General features: G+C 35.2%; 1 protein-coding gene across 11 annotated transcripts in view; it reads right to left on the reverse strand.

Moving 5' to 3' along the window:
* tanc2b (tetratricopeptide repeat, ankyrin repeat and coiled-coil containing 2b) overlaps window positions 1-18076 on the reverse strand; it is a 267309-nt gene that overhangs the window by 36158 nt on the left and 213075 nt on the right. For 6 of the 11 annotated variants that reach the window (XM_087275633.1, XM_087275632.1, XM_087275637.1 and 3 more), the window contains 3 exons: window positions 14600-14725; window positions 9416-9697; window positions 9047-9171 (listed from right to left, as the gene is read on the reverse strand). In XM_087275633.1, the coding sequence (XP_087131759.1) occupies window positions 9047-9171; window positions 9416-9697; window positions 14600-14725 (533 nt within the window). Of the gene's footprint in view, window positions 1-9046; window positions 9172-9415; window positions 9698-11154; window positions 11191-14599; window positions 14726-18076 lie in introns of all 11 variants that reach the window. The other 5 variants (XM_087275631.1, XM_087275630.1, XM_087275635.1 and 2 more) reach the window with 1 other exon arrangement.

The raw sequence follows: 18076 nt of genomic DNA on the forward strand, positions 1-18076 counted from the left end.
GAGTTATTAAAACTATTATAATTAGAAATGTGTTGAAAAAAATCTGCTCTCCCTTAAACAGAAATGGGGAAAAAAATAAACAAGCAGGCTGATAATTCAGGGGGGGGGGTCTAATAATACTGACTTCAACTGTATATATACATTATTAAATGTATTTTATTGCACTTTATTAATAGGACAATTTTAAATTCCAGGCTCTTTGAATGCTGATGCATAAGAAAGAATAATAAAGGAGAGCACCGTGCTGCAGCGGAGAGTAAAGCAACTTTATTTGTCCCGTGAGAGGTTTGAGTGGCACACACTGCTGAATCACACACAGTATCTGCAGGACAAGCCTTTCAAGGGAGTTTCTGTGGGACAGCCAGCTTTGAGACAAGCGCACATAATTGCTTCCATTAAAGCAGTAATTATTTTAATGAGGTGCTTCAATACTTGATTTGAATTACACAGCATTTCCACATCAGCTTAATAAAGTATTTCAAACAAAATCGAAAGAAAAAAAGAGATTACAATGCATTTTATTTCTAAAGAAACATCGTGGGCTTTTTCTATGGAAAGCAATTTTTAAATTGCAAAATTTAAATTTAAATTAAATTTAAATGTTATAATATGACCATAATTAAAGTAGATTAGACGTGATGCTGATACAATTTGCGTTTAATTTTAGAAACGTGCGTCCACTATAAGTCTTTTCTGATTATCACCGTTGGTCACAGTAGCCCTTCTAAGCAGTTCCTCTACTCGCTTTAGTCTGTATTGAATATTGGCTCCAGGTTTTGTCTCACTCTAGGGATTGTGTTTTGAATAAGCATTAAATCACAAATAAGCCTAACACTAAATAATGCATTTGTAATATTTGATTCATCGCAAATCCCACAGCTTTTAATATTCTATGAGTTCAGCCGAGGCAATAACGTGACATTTAGATCCTTCATTTCAGATTTCATCTATGTGAAATTACATAGGCGACGCAGTGGTGCAGTAGGTAGTGCTGTAGCCTCACAGCAAGAAGGTCGCTGAATCGTTGGTTCGGGCTTCGGCTGGGTCAGTTGGCGTTTCTGTGTGGAGTTTGCATGTTCTCCCTGTGTTCGCGTGGGTTTCCTCCGGGTGCTCTGGTTTCCCCCACAGTCCACAGACATGCGGTACAGGTGAATTGAGTAGGCTAAATTGTCCCTAGTGTATGAGTGTGTGAATGTTTCCCAGAAATAGGTTGCGGCTGGAAGGGCATTCACTGCGTAAAAACATGCTTGGTAAGTTGGCGGTTTATTACGCTGTTGCGATCACAGATTAGTAAAGGGACTAAGCCGAAAAGAAAATGAATGAATGAATGAAAATACATTTATAGTGGTGTTAAAAAGTGTTTTCCCCTTACAGATGTCTCTTTTAATTCCATGTTTGTCACATTTTTATGTTTCAGATCATCAAGTAAATATAAATATTAGTCAAAGATAACAACAGTTAACACATCATGCAATTTTTAAATGAAAGGAAATACAAAATACAAACCAACATAGCCCTGTGTGGAAAAGTGGAGAATTTTCACCACATTGGAGAATTTGAGCATGAACCGCCTTCTTAAGGTCATGCCACTGCATCTCAATTGGATTCAGGCCAGGACTTTGACTTGGCCACTCCAAAATCTTCATTTAGTTTTTATTTATGCAAAACAACATACAAAACTACATAGCCCTGTGTGAAAAAGTGTTTGCCCCCTAACTCTAATAACTGGTTTGACCACCCTTAGCAGCAACAACTGCAATCAAACATTTTCCATAACTTACAATGATTCTCTTACAGCGCTGTGGAGGAATTTTGGCCCAGTAATCTTTGCAGAAATGTTGTATTTCCACCACATTCGAGAATTTTCGAGCATGAACTGCATTTTTAAGGTCATGCCACTGAATCTCAATTGGATTCAGGTCAGGACTTTGACTTGGCCACTCTAAATTCTTCATTTAGTTTTCATTTAGGCAAAACAAAACAGAAAACTACATAGCCCTGTGTGAAAAAGTGTTTGCCCCCCATAATTCTAATAACTGGTTGGGCTGCCCTTAGCAGCAACAACTGCAATCAAACATTTTCCATAACTATTTTTGAGCATAAACCCCCTTTTTAAGGGCATGCCACTGCATCTCAATTAGATTCAGGTCAGGACTTTGACTAGACCACTCCAAAGTCTTTATGTTTTCTTTATTGTCCTTCTGCAGAACCCAAGTTTGCTTCAACGTGAGGTCCCTAACAGATAGCCGGACATTCTTCTACAGGATATTTTGGGATCAGAGCAGAATTCATGGTTCCACAGCAAGTCCTGAAGCAACAACACGGCCCCAGACCATTAAACTCCCACTACTATCTTTCACTGTAGGTCATTTGTTTTTATTTGTCCAAAATGCAGTCTTACTTTTAAGCAACACATAATGGGAAATATACAGTTATTAGCCCCACCCTGTGAATTTTTATTTCTTTTTAAATATTTCTCAAATGTTTAATAAAGCAAGACATTTTTCACAATATTTTCTATAATATTTTTTCTCTTGTAAAAAGTCTTATTTGATTTATTTTGGCTAGAAATAAAGCAGTTTTTAATTTTTTAATTCATCATGACAAAGATAAAAGAAATCAGTCACAAGGAATGAGTTATTAAAACTATTATGTATAGAAATGTGTTGAAAAATATTTCTGTTAAACAGAAATAAGGGGAAAATATACAGGGGTGCTAATAATTCAGGAGGGCTAATAATTCTGACTTCATATATATATATATATATATATATATATATATATATATATATATATATATATATATATATATATATATATATATTAGGGATGTAACGGTATTGTAAATACCGTCATACCGCAATATAATTTTTTTTCGATATTACCGTAGTCGCATGACTCGGTAAAACTATAGGTCTTCTGAGAAAATTTGCTCAGGCGAATGAAGCGAACGGGAGGTACCGGAAACTACAATTCCCATCAGCCCAGGCTTGGCCATAATCCCTTGCGGTCTGTTGTCGCTACAGATCCAGTAATGCGGAAATGGAGTGTGCTGCTAGTAGCGGGGATCAAAAAGAGCTGGAAAACCCTAAAGCGGGTGTTGTCGCCACGCGCGTACTGAATAGTGGTGTTGTCGCGCGAGTTCTTATCAGCTGTGTTGTCGCGCGCGAACTGAATAGCCGTGTTGTCGCGCGAGTTCTTGTCAGCCGTGTTGTCGCGCGAGTTCTTGTCAGCTGTGTTGTCGCGCGAGTTCTTATCAGCTGTGTTGTCGCGCGCGTACTGAATAGCCGTGTTGTCGCGCGAGTTCTTATCAGCGGTGTTGTCGCGCGCGTACTGAATAGCGGTGTTGTCGCGCGAGTTCTTATCAGCTGTGTTGTCGCGCGCGTACTGTAAAGCGGGGACGGAGGGTATGTCGCGTCGCGGGGGCACTTTTGATCATTTTGGAAGGGAACTTTCTATCCAAGACTAAAAAGGGCATGTGCACTGCACAGGTTGAGCACTGTGTGTGCACGTGCCTGCAAGTTGGGGAATACGACTAATAATCAGTCATGGGGACTGCAGAAACACAGCACACTGTTCAGATTGATGCAGACATGAGATCTCTATCTCACTCATGGTTTGTCCTCTCAAGTGGGGGAAAGACAATGCACAACGTTACCCACTGCTGTCAACCTGGGCCAAGTCATATCTCTCTGTCCCAGAAACCTCAGTCCCAAATGAGAGGGTTTTTTTCTGTTGCAGGGGACATTGTAAATACCCAGAGATACCAGCTTTTACCAGATTATATTTATATGATAATTTTCCTTTAAACCCATCTCTATCTAAGTGAGTGAGTGATTAAATGTTGAATGTGATGAGTTTTCAACACTACTAAATTGAAACTTTATTTTTTTACATGGTTTAATATTTTTTTTGTTATTAAAATTGAAGTTCCTGTTTCAAAGCTTACAGATAGATGACTAATTTGTATGTCATTGACACTCTTGGCACTTTTTTGGTGTATTTTCATAAGTTTTGTTTTTTCCTGTAAATGATTCAATAAATACCGTACCGTGACATTCGTGAGGTATTACCGTACCGTGAAATTCTGATACCGTTACATCCCTAATATATATGGAATGCTTTAAGGCTGAAAGTGCCATAGGCGTCCAGCATTAGAGTAATTACCCGCATTTCTCTGTAAGTTCATCTGAATTGTGAGCCGCTCTGGGCCTGCTCCTCTGTCTGCTTCACACTCATTTCAGAAGTGTTGAACACAGGAGGACAGATGAAGGTGAAATCCAGCTGTGAAGGTGTCACTACATTGTGCAGATTTGCTTTGAACGCTGGAGCTGTATTCTCAGAGAGAATTCAATGCCCTGATGATTTGGACTCCTGCTACTGACGCGTCCAATTTCAGCTGCAATAAACAGGTCTGGAAAATAGGTGCTAGAAAGAAATCTGAAATCTTTAATGGTGTCATAAGAGATCTTCTGACATACTGACAGCTTAATGGCAATCTCTATCCACTGGGGTAAGTATTAATATACCATAGTATTGCAATATTTTCTGCAGAAATATTATACTGATGCATGAATGCCCATATTGAAATATTGCCAAAATATGATTACACTATTTGGTTGAACGTAAATGTCTTTACAGTCCACTACATTAGACGGTTTGTTTAGTTTTTTATGGTGAGCTGGTACAGCAGAATGCAGTAAGTTGGTAAAATAAAGATGGAAGGGTGCATACAGCATTTATGACAGTGCTGGTCAGTTTATCTGCTTCACAATCCTATTTATTTACACAAAATACATTTGAAGTGAGATGCACAACTTGAGAAATGCTTCTGTTTAGTTTAAAGAAAAGTTGCCAAAGTTTTCCTTTGGGGGACATGATTTAAAGTTGGAATAAATTGCAATATTTTGCAGCATATTACAGTGAAACACAGGGTCATGTTGGTTTGTATTTTGTTTTGCGTAAATTAAGATTTTGGAGTGGCCTAGTCAAAGTCCTGACCTGAATCCAATTGAGATGCAGTGGCATGACCTTAAAAAGGCGGTTTATGTTCGGGGCTATGTAGTTTTGTATTTTGTTTTCCCTTAATAATAAAAACTCTCATTTGAAAACTGTATGATGTGTGTACTTGTGTTATCTTTGACTAATATTTAAATTTGTTTGATGATCTGAAACATTAAAGTGTGACAAATGTAAGAAAAAATAATAATAAAAAAAGATATCAGTAAAGGTGCAAACACTTTTCATGCTTACACACTTTGTGTATGTAATATATAGCAGTGTGTTTATGTACAGTGTATAAGCTTAATTATCATTCATTAAAATTAATGTATAATTTATTGAATTAAATATACAAATTCAGTTTGCAATTTGTCAAATTTAACAGTTTTCAATTTATCATCTGTTAACAGCCTCTGTAAAATATACAGCATTATTATGTCAATAACTGATTATTCAAATCTGTGATCAATTCATTGATGCATTCTTTTCATTTTTTCTTTGTGTTTTATTTGTGCTGTGTTGTGTTTTTTTTAATCTTTTAAATTTTTTTATTTCTTTTGTTTTTTATTCATTTTTTTTAAAATCTTTTTTTGTTTAGTTTTTATTTTTTTGTTTTATATCTTTTTTGTTTTTTATTTGTTTTATTTTGTTTTTATCTTTTTGTTTTGTTTTTATTGTTTTGTTTTTCATTTGTTTTGTTTTGTTTTTCATCTTTTTTGTTTTGTTTTTATTGTTTTGTTTTTTATTTGTTTTGTTTTGTTTTTCATCTTTTTTGTTTTGTTTTTATTGTTTTGTTTTTTTATTTGTTTTGTTTTGTTTTTGTTAGTTTTAATTTTTTGTTTCGTTTTTTATTTGTTTTAATTTTATTGTTTTGCTTTGTTTCTTAAATAAATATAATTTTTATTGTTTTGTTTTTTATCTTTTTTTATTTGTTTTGTTTTGTTTTAATTGTTTTGTTTTTCATTTTTTTTCTTTTTGTTTTTTATTTGTTTAGCTTTTTTTCCTTTTGTTTTTATTGTTTTGTATTTTTATCTTTTTTGTTTTTAATTTGTTTTTTATCTTTTTGTTTAGCTTTTTTAGTTTTAGTTTTTATTTTTTATTTTTTTATCTTTTTTGTTTTTATTTGTTCTGTTTTTAATTAGTTTTTTTGCTTTTTATTTGTTTTGTTGTTTGTTTCTTATTTATTTAGTTTTACTATCTTTTTGTTTTTTATTTTGTTTCTTTTTTATTTGTTTTGTTTTTAAATAGCTTTTAGTTTTTAGTTTTTTTTATCTTTTTTGCTTTAATTTGTTTTTAATTTTTTTGTTTTGTTTTTTATTCGTTTTTTTATTTTATTTATTTATTATTGTTTTTTTTTGCTTTGTTTTATTTGTTGAGTTAATTTTATTTGTTGTTGTTTTATTTTGGTGTGTGACAAACATGCAAAAAAAAAAAAAAAACAGTGAGGAGGCTAACGATTTTTCACACTTTCACACTTTAGTTTATATAGCCTAGTTATATACAATATAAGCCTGATGTGCGCTATTGTAACCCTAGAAAATGAATAAAACAACAAAAAAAGCATCAGCATGTCCTAAAGCTCCACAATGAGTATTTAATAATAATCTGCAGTCCTTCAGTCCAGCAGCACATGAGCCAGACCAAAGAGAAATCAGATCTCAGACCATCCAGCAGATTACAATACTAATTTACTCACACAAACGTTTTAAAAGAACTTAAACCACGCAAACGGCCTGAAAGTGAGAGTCGATTATTAATGCATTGACTTAACTTGATCTAATAGCACGGCGAGGAAATTGCTTTCTGCCTGAATAAATATTTGATGAGGCTCAGCGGCAAACTTACTTCTCTTTTTTAAACATATCTGCATAATGCAAAAGCCGAGACGCAGGTGAAAAAGCCTGCGCAGGTGAAGACAGGCCTTTTGTGTGTGACGACAAGCTATTCTACCAGCCAACAGGATCTATTGTCAGAAGATTGAAGTGAGAATGAGTGTGTGTGTGTGAGTGTGTGTGTTAAGACTGGCTTGACAGCAAAATGTACATTTTCAGTGCAACGCCAGCTCAGATTTCAATACCAAATGAATAGAGGGTTGATAGGCTGTTGAATATGCATAATTGATTTGCATATCATATAACATGAAATAAATTAAATTCAGTAAATTAAATATACATGCTGTCTGTCATAGGCAGTAAGAGATAAGAGACTTGTTAAATGAGCAGGGATACAGAGTTAAGGATTTACTATAGCCTCAATATATAAACTTCAAATATTCTAGAAAAAGCCACGACTAAATTTACATTCCTTCATTCTTTTTCTTTTCGCCTTAGTCCCTTTATTAATCTGGGGTCACCACAGCGGAATGAACCACCTACTTATCCAGCATATGTTTTATGCAGCAGATTCCCTTTCAGCCGCAATCCATCACTGGGAAACATCCATACACACTCATTCACACACATACACTACGGCCAGTTTAGCTTACTCAGTTCTACTTTTTGCACATGTCTTTGGACTTGTGGGGAAACCCACGCCAACACGGGGAGAACAACTCCACACAGAAATGCCATGTTTTATCTGTTGTGTTGGGTTAATTATTTACTTTTTTATTTGTTTATTTGTTTTGTTGTGTTGTTTATTAAATTTACTTGATTTTTTTCCTTTAATTTGTTGTGTTGCGTTTTGCTGTTTGAAGTTGTATTTTATTTTATTTTATTTTATTTTTTAATTTAATTCAATTTTATTTCATTTTCCTTTATTTTATTTTTTTTGTTTTGTTTTATTTATTTATTTATATAATTTTTTAAATAATATTTATTTTATAATATTTTATAAAAAATATTGCGTTTATTCATTCATTCATTCATTTTCTTTTCGGCTTAGTCCCTTTATTAATCTGGGGTCACCACAACGGAATGAACCATTTATACACAAACACTAGAAGAATTTAGTGTATGTATTGTTTTAATTTAATTTAATTAAATTTATTGTTTTGTTTTATTTGTTGTGTTGTGTTTTGCATAGTTGGAAATTATTTTCTTTTATTTGTTGTGTTGTGCTCTTTTGTTTAGATTTTTTATATTTTAGTTGTGTTGTTTATTTTAATTTGTTTTTGTTGTTTTCTTTTATTTGTTGTGTTGTGTTTTGCAGTGTTACTTTTTAAAAAATGTCATTTAATTTAATTTAATTTAATTATTTATTTATTTAATTGAATTGAATTGAATTTTATTTTATTTTATTTTATTTTTTAATTTAGTTGTGTTTTGCATTGTATAAAATGATGTTTTTTGCTGTGTTGTTTTGTTTTGATTTTTTTTGTTGTGTTGTTTATTTTAATTTATTTGTTGTTTTCTTTAATTAGTTGTGTTGTGTTTTGCTGAGTTTAAAACTGTATTTTATTTTAATTTTTTTCATTTTTTTTAATTAAGCCAAATTTAATTTGTGTTTTGTTTTATTAGTTGTTTGGTGGTTGCTTTTTAATTTAATAAAAATTTTTGTTTTGTTTTATTTGTTGTGTTGTATTTTGCATAGTTTGAAATTATTTTCTTTTATTTGTTGTGTTGTGCTGTTTTGTTTAGATTTTTTATTTTTTGGTTGTGTTGTTTATTTTAATTTGTTTTTGTTGTTTTCTTTTATTTGTTGTGTTGTGTTTTGCTGCGTTTAATTTTTTTTATTTAGTTTGTATTAATTTAATTTAGCTAAATTTAATTTGTTGTTTTGTTCTATTATTATCTATTGTTTCTTATTATCTCTTGATTTATTTGTTGTTTTGTGTTTGCTTTTTATATTTAATTTAATTTGTTATTTTATTTTATTTTATTTGTTGTGTTGTTTTGTTTTTATTTTTTTGCCGTGTTGTTTATTTGAATGTATTTGTTGTTTTCTTGTATTTGTTGTGTTGTGTTTTGCTGTGTTTAAAATAATATTTAATTCAATTTAATTGGTTGTTTTGTTTTGTTTTATTCTAAAGCGTCAAATCATGTGTGAACAGCAGGATTATGTGCGTGTGTGCATGTGTGCGCGTGTTGTGTGTGTTTGTTTGTACCTGAGCGGCGAGTCTCCTCATGGCCTCCTCCTGCCTCCTCCTCATCTCTGGAGTTCCCGGACAGCTTCCTCCACCCAGTGTACCATGGGAAGGCTGAGGCTGTGAGAGAGGGATGCCATCTCCATCTACACACACACACAAACAATAATTCTATATATCATACATCATAATAATTAAAATTTCACAGCAGGGCTAATAATTTTGCCTTCAACTGTATATATTTTAATATACACATTTATTTATTTTTAATTTTTGTCTTCCATTTACTTCAAGGGACCTTTATAAAAGTTGAATGAATGAATGAATGAATGAATGAATTTGAATGAATGAATGTGCCACTCGGTCTGACAGGGGACTTGTGAATCTCACGTTTTGGCGATGCCTGTGGGCTGTCGGAGGCGATCTGTCTCATGCGATTCCCATGGCAGCTCAGAGCCACCAGCCGTGAGATTATGGCTGTTTTCCCAAATCCGATGTTTCCCACCAAAACCACGCCGGCGCTGGAGCCCGAGTGTGTGGAGCGCAGACAAGCGTCGATCTCCTGGAAGAGCCAATCGCGGCCCGTGAACACAGAGTCCATGGTGATGCTCGGCACCTCGAACAGCAGCGGCTTCAGAGCAATGTCCTGCAGTCGATACGGAGCCAAGCGCACTGAAAACAGCATGAAAAATACACATTACACACACATTTAAACACACACACGCAACCCACAATACATTGAAAAACAATCAACAGACAGAAACCTCTCACAACATGACAAATATTCAGGCACTTCGGACACATTTTCTGTTTGCTAAGCATATGGTTACAGAAAAAATAGCAATGAATTAGTCAATTAAAATATTATTTGTTAATTACATGAATTAAAAAATAATCATCTGATATTAAAAGACATGTAAATACATTAAACGACAAATAATTAATTATATAATTGTTTAAAAATTAAATATATGTTTCTAATAAACACATGGTTAAAAAACGAGTCATACTGAAATATAGAAATAAGTCATACTGAGCAGAGCAAAGACGGTTGACATTCCGCCACAAGATGGCGGCAGAGACCGTCTGGAGGAGGAATAACCCAGCGTAATTTCAAACTACAGCTGATCAGATCATTATAAAACAGGTATTATATTATATTATATTATATTATATTATATTATATTATATTATATTATATTATATTGTATTATATTATATTATATTATATTATATTGTATTATATTATATTATATTATATTATATTGTATTATATTATATTATATTATATTATATTATATTATATTATATTATATTATATTATCTTCTTTATATTATATTATATTATATTATATTATATTATATTATATTATTATTATATTACTATTATATTATATTATATTATATTATAGTATTATATTACTATTATATTATATTATTGTATCATATTATATTATATTATATTATATTATATTATATTATATTATATTATATTATATTATATTATATTATATTATTGTATCATATTATATTATAGTATATTATATTATATTATATTTTATTATTATTATTATATTATATTATATTATATTATATTATATTATATTATATTATATTATATTATATTATATTATATTATATTATATTATATTATATTTCATGAATGAATGAATGAATGAATAAATTCCTTCAATCATTCATTCATACCGGGCAAACTAAACTAATTTTCCAGAATTAAAATATAATAATATTTAATATTAAAAATATAATAAAAAATACTGGGAGAAAATGTGCTTTTTTCTATTAAACATCAACTTAGAAATATTTGAAAAAGAATTCAGATTTCACAGGAGGGTTAAGGGTTTTGTCTTCAACTGTGTGTTTATATATATATATGTATATATATATATATATAAAATATATATATAAAAACACACACACACAGTGGGAAAATCTAATTACAACGAGGCCCAATATTTACACACCAGACAACCAATTTGTCCACATCACAAAATACAGTAAATAAGTGCATAAAGTACATTACAATCATTCCCCAAGACCACAGAGCATAACAGCTACACACACATATAGGGGAGACAGATATCAGCCTAGCAGGAGCGCACACTTACGTGACTGAGACTGCCAGGCATGACTGTTAGCGGAAGCTGAGATACACACACACAAACACACACGATCACAGGAGAGAGAGAGAGAGAAAAAGCCAATCACTCCCAACAAAGCATGCGGGGGACAGAGAAGCTTCTGTCGACTCGCAAACACAGCAAACAGCCTCATAACAACTTCTGGAACAATTGTGATGTTTTAAATTGCTTTTGAAAGAGGTCTTAAAGGGTTAGTTCACTCGAAAATGACAATTCAGTTATTAATTATACTCTCATGTCATCTCATGAGATCTTCGGTGTCATTTCAGACCTTTGAGACCTTTGTGCTTCTTTCAATCAATGAAGCTATTTTAGATGAAATCCTGGAGCTCTCTGACCCTCAAGGCCCATTAGTACCAATTGAGCATCGTGTCAACGCCACAGCCTACCTGAGTATTGTTGCTGTAGCTATCTTCTCATGGCTACTTCCAGCAGGATAACGCACCATGTCATAAAGCGTGAATCATCTCAGACTGTCTTCTTGATCATGACAATGAGTTCACTGTACTTAAATGGCCTCCACAGTCCCCAGATCTCAATCCAATAGAGCACATTTGGGATGTGGTGGAACAATGGCATCATGGATGTGCAGCAGACAAATCTGCAGCAACTGCGCAATGCTATCATGTCAATATGGAGCAAAATCTCTGAGGAATATTTCCAGTACCTTGTGGAATCTATGACATGAAGGATTAAGGCAGGTCTGAAGGCAAAAGGGGGTCCATCCTGATACTACTAAGGTGTACTTAATAAAATTGCCGGTGAGTGTATATTACATGTAACTAACCCGAAACCTCACCCACATCCTAACCCCAACCATGTAGTAAGTACATGCAATTAATTAATATTACTCCAGTCATTAAATTAATAGTAACACTGTATCGATATCACCTTAAAATAAAGTATAACCAAAGTGTCTGTGTGTTTAGATTGACCACATTGTGCCAGAGAACAAAAGTACTGATCCTTTTTTAATTTCTCCTCTGGGTCGATGCTTTTATTTGGCTTCTCCAAGCTTTGGGACCAGTTGTCATTATTATTTTTTGACAGAAACGAATGCATTAATGCTTTTCTCAGGTGTTTTTTAGTAATCAGTGGTCTAATGTCTCCTCAGAGTCACCTTGGTGATGGAGAAGCGGATGCTGTGAGCTATTTTAATGATCCACCAGGTGAGAGAAGCTCAGCAGACCAGCAGGGAGAACACAGTCCAATGCTCACTATGTGTGTGTGTACACTATACCTGACAAAAGTCTTGCCGTCTATCCAGGTTTTAGGAACAAAAAATACAAACTTGACTTCTAGTTGATCATTTGGTATCAGAAGTGGCTTATATGAAAGGTAAAGGCCTCTAGATTACACTTATTTTACCACAATAAAATATGATCATGGCTTGATTTTTAATGATTTCATTAGGACAGTAAGGTCTGACTTTGCTTAGACAAAAATCTTGTACAGAATCGAAATGATGTCCAGTATAGAATATAAAGTCCTGCTGCAGTGGAGACAGAATGAATATTGTGTCTGACTCCATCATGAGCTTGGAGGACTGCATCCATACATCTCTGACTCAAATCACTCATTAATAAAGTCATCTGGAATGCCAAAGAAAGCGTTCCTGCAGGACTCCCAGAGCTCATCAAGATCCTTTGGATTTATCATCATCTTACCCATGCTCAATAATGTTCATATATGGTGACTGGGCTGGCCAATCCTGAAGCACCTTGTCTTTCTTTGCTTTCAGGAGCTTTGATGTGGAGGCTGAAGTATGAGAAGGAGCGCTATCCTGCTGGAGAATTGTCCCTCTCCTGTGGTTTATAATGTAATGGGCAGCACAAATGTCTTGATACCTCAGGCCCCGTTTACACTAGTGCGTTTAGTTTTAAAACGGCGTTTTAGATCAAAAACGTTCCGCACTAGCGTTTTACCTAGCGTCTCTGAACATATCTCCGTCCACACTACGCCACCAAAAACGTAGATCACGTGACCATTCGCTCACTCTGGGTATGCGCGTTCTAGTATAAACAGGAAGCATGCGTCTCGCTCGGTATTTTGTTATTGTTAGTCAGTAAACGCCGGTTGGACAATGAACGCGATGGCAAAGAAAGCAGGAGAGGTATTTTTGTGGACAGATGACGAAGTCGAGTTGTTACTAAACGTAACAATTGAATACCTGCACAATGGCGCCTAAAACAGACAATAGTGCAAACAGCGCTCCCATTTCTGTGCCCATGTTGTTGTTTACAGTACTGTCTTCCAGTAGCGTTAAAGCCATGTGTTATAGTCATGTGATAGGGCCTTGACGAATAAGGGAAGGATACGCAATGACACAAAAGCCCCAATCAGGTAGCAAATCTCGACAGCCCCGCCTCCGTTTTCAGATGTCTCTGTTTTTCCTCATCCACACTGAGACGGAGCAGCAGTTTTCAAAACGCTCCATTTTCGGTGCTCGAAAACTCCGGCGTAGTGTGAACGGATGGCGTAACCGTAGCAAAACTTATGCGTTTTAAAACGAAAATGCATCAGTGTAAATGGGGCCTTAGGCTGTTGATGTTGCCATCCACTCTGCAGATCTCTCGCACACCCCCATACTGAATGTAACCCCAAACCATGACTTTTCCTTCACCAAACTTGACTGATTTCCTTGAGAATCTTGGGTCCATGCATGTTCCAGTAGGTCTTCTGCAGTATTTGTGATGACTGGGATGCAGCTCAACAGATGATTCATTGCACAGTCATAGTGTGATGCCTATTTATCAGTCATTGCGTTAAATGTATTAGTAAAATGGTTCATGATTAGCATTAATCTCTTTATCATGAAAGCAATTAAATTTATTCAGCTTAAACATATGAATATACGTTATAACCTGCAGCAATCAATTCAGTTTGTTTAAGAGCCTATAGACTAGAGTAAGTGAACAGCTTGTAAGGAACCAGGAGTATATTCAGCCTGTTCTTACAAGAAAACGCAAGTATTTTACGTTTTGTCAGTTTAGTGGCTAATTCGTACGAGTTTGTACCAGTTGAGTCGTACGAAAATTTATGATTTTAAAAAGGAGGTGTGGCACCCAACCCCACGCCTAACCCCAACCGTCATTGGATGATGAGCAAATCGTACTAAATAGTACGAATTAGATCGTACGAATTCATACGAATTAACCACTAAATCAAAAAGTTACGAATTGCCGCGAGATTGCGTTGGTATATTTGGGCGCTGAATCAAACACTAAAGCACAGATATAATGTGAGTCAATCGGACAGACCTCAGAGCAGAGGAATGAGAGAGATTCAGAGCCTGCTAATCAGCTGAATAAACGCTGATCTGTGGACTGTCTGACATCTGACCTAATGTATTTGTGAGTTCAGAATGGGGCTGATGTGAATAAAAGCTTAGCACAGGCGGTCAGTCTCTCACCTCGCAGGTCCTGCCCGGAGCGGCCCGCGGTGGAGCTCTGTCTGGGCATCCGCAGCGAGGTGCGCAGGGGCGCGTGTCTCTGCTCATCCAAATACGCCAAGTCCTCCAGGTGAGCCGAACTTGTGGCTAACGGGAGAGAAGACAAATAAAGACAAACACAAGGATCAAGCAGAGTTCATCTGAAGCCAAACACTATTATCCCTATTGGTATCAACCCCCCCCAAACCCTTATTGCAGAACACTATAAGTATAAAAATAAATCAATTACAAATATAAAATAAATAAATAAATTTAAAGTAAATGTTTAAATAAGGATAAATATAAAATATTATACATCTGGCAACCGCAAGGAATGAGAACTTCCTCGTACAACTTCAAAACTGGAATTCATAAACATATATGGAATTCATATATTATTTTAAAAAACAATTACACCATAAAACCATTATCTATTGATGAATGCTTGATTGTTCATAACCTGTCTATTTATGTTTGTTCATGTTAAATTTAAATAAATTACAAATTCTTTTCTTTTTAAATGTCTCTCGTTGGTTGTTTTGTTTGATGATTTGGCAACCACTTAAAACATTTTAATAGAACATCTGGCAACTACAATTAACACCTTAGCAACCACTCAGAACACAATAATAGAACGCCAGGCAATTACGAGGAACACCCCACCACCATCTCTGGACACTATAATAGAACACCTGGCTACCACAATAAACACCATTGCTACCACTCTGAACACTTTAATGAAACATCTGGCAACCGGAATGAACACACTAGCAACCATTCAGAACATTATAATAGAACACCTGGCAACCACAAACATCATCCCATCACCATCTCTGGACACTACAATAGAACATCTGGCAAACATAGTGAACACCCTAGCAACCACTCAGAACACAATAGTAGAACACCTGGCAACAACAAGGAACACCTTAGCAATCTCTCTGACCACTGTAATAGAAGACTTGGCAATGAAAATGAACACCCTGGCAATCACCCAGGACACAGAAAATAGAACACCTGGCAACCACAAGAAACACCCATAGCAACCAATATGAACACTATAATAGAACACCTTTAAACCACAATGAACAACCTAGCAACCATTCTGAACAATATAATAGAACACCCGGCAACCACAATGGACACCTTAGAAACCTCTGAGTAAAAAAAATTATAGAACACCTGGAAACCACAAGGAACACTTTAGCAACCAGTCTGAACACAATAATAGAACACCTGGCAGCCACAAGGAACACCCTGGCAACCAATCTAAACATTATAATAGAACACATGAGCAACCACTAAGAACATTGTATTAGAACACCTTAGCAACCACAATAACACCCTAGCAACCACTCAGAACTCAATAATAGAACACCTGGTAACCACAAAGAACACCCTTGCAACCACTCTAAACATTATAATAGAAAACAAGAGAAACCACTAAGAACACTGTATTAGAACACCCTAGCAACCACAATATCACCCTAGCAACCACTCAGAACTCAATAATAGAACACCTGGTAACCACAAGAACACCCTAGCAACCACTCAGAACTCAATAACAGAACGCCTGGCAACCACAATAACACCCTAGCAACCACTCAGAACACAACAATAAAACACCTGGCAACCAAAAGGAACACTCTTGCAACAACTCTAAACATTATGATAGAACACATGAGCAACCACTAAGAACATTGTATTAGAACACCAACAATAACACGATCAACCACTCAGAACTCAATAACAGAACACCTGACAACCACAAGGAACACTCTAGCAACCACTCTGAACATTATAATAGAACACCCGAGTAAACCACCTAAAACATTGTATTAGAACACTCAAGCAACAACAACAACACTCTAGCAACCACTCAGAACTCAATAATAGAACACCTGACAACCACAATTACACCCTAGCAACCACTCTGAACATTTTAATAGAACACCTGAACAAACACTTGTATTAGAACACATGGCAGCCACAAGGAACAGCCTAGCAACCACTCTAAACCATATAATCAAACACCGTAGCAACCACTTAGAACATTTAATAGAACACCTGGCAACCACAATGACACCCTAGCAACCACTCAGAACTCAATAATAAAGCACCTGGCAACCACAAGGAACATTCTAGCAACCACTCTGAACCATTTACAGAACACCATAGCAACCACTTAAAACATTAAATAAAACACCTGGCAACCACAAGAAACATTCTGGTAACCACTCGGAACATTATAATAGATTACCCTAGCAACCACTTTGAACATTGTAATAGAACACCTGGCAAGCACAATACCACCCTAGCATCCACTCAGAACACAATATTAGAACACCTGGCAACTACATGGAACAGCCTAGCAACCATTCTGAACACCCTAGCAACCACTCAGACACTACAAAAGAACACCTGGCAACCAAAAGAACATCCTAGCAACCCCTCTGAACCATATAATCGAATACTGTAGCAACCACTTAGAACATTTAATAGAGCACCTGGCACCCACAATAGCACCCTAGCAACCACTCAGAACTAAATAATAGAACACCTGGCAACCACAAGGAACACCCTAGCAACCACTCTGAACACTGTAATAGAACACCTGACAACCACAAGGATCAGCCTAGCAACCATTACGAACCATAGCAACAACTTTTACATTTTAAAATAACCCCTGTCAACCACAATAACACCCTAGCAACCACTCAAAACACAATATTAGAGCATCTGACAACCACAACAAACTTACAAACGTTGTCATATCCACGTTGTCTTGAAATCCATATTACAATTTGACAAAATCCCAGATTTACATATGAAGCGACAGACAGGCTGGAGATGATCACTTCTAAACGCTCCCACAAGTGTCTGATTAAATCTGGATCAGGAAGACAGAAATAAAGACCTCCAAGTTCCTCCATTCAGTCCCAGCAGGAAAGCCATACCCAAAGTGTGGATCTATGGAGGTCAAGCTTTGCTCTGACTTGTCTAAACTGTGTGCTTGAGGACTGGAGGAGACTGGGAATCATGGGAAGTGGTCTGGGCTGTATTTGGGTTGAGCGCAGCAGCTGGGAATGTCGGGGAGGAGTTGGAGAAAATCAGGATCCTTCGGGTGGGACTGGACTGCACCGAGCTAAATGAACCTGACAACTAATGAAACTCCTCAACAAGTCAATTATCTGCTCTTAAAGGTACAGGCAACCCAAAACAGAAGATGTTTGTTATTTATGCATCATAAATAGAATTGCAAATGCATCTGATATATTTTAAAGAATCGTTACTGTAGATGTTTTTATAGTTGTGGCTATCACGCTTTAAAATAAATAAAATGAATTTTTTTTTTTATAAATTGAAGTGAACAAATATATATTAATAAATACAATAAACTTTACTAAATAATAAATAAATATTAATGAATATAAATAAATAATACATACAAATTTAACA

Source organism: Danio rerio, chromosome 12 (assembly GCF_052040795.2).
Source record: "Danio rerio strain M-AB ecotype USA chromosome 12, GRCz13ab, whole genome shotgun sequence".
Classification (NCBI taxonomy): domain Eukaryota; kingdom Metazoa; phylum Chordata; class Actinopteri; order Cypriniformes; family Danionidae; genus Danio; species Danio rerio.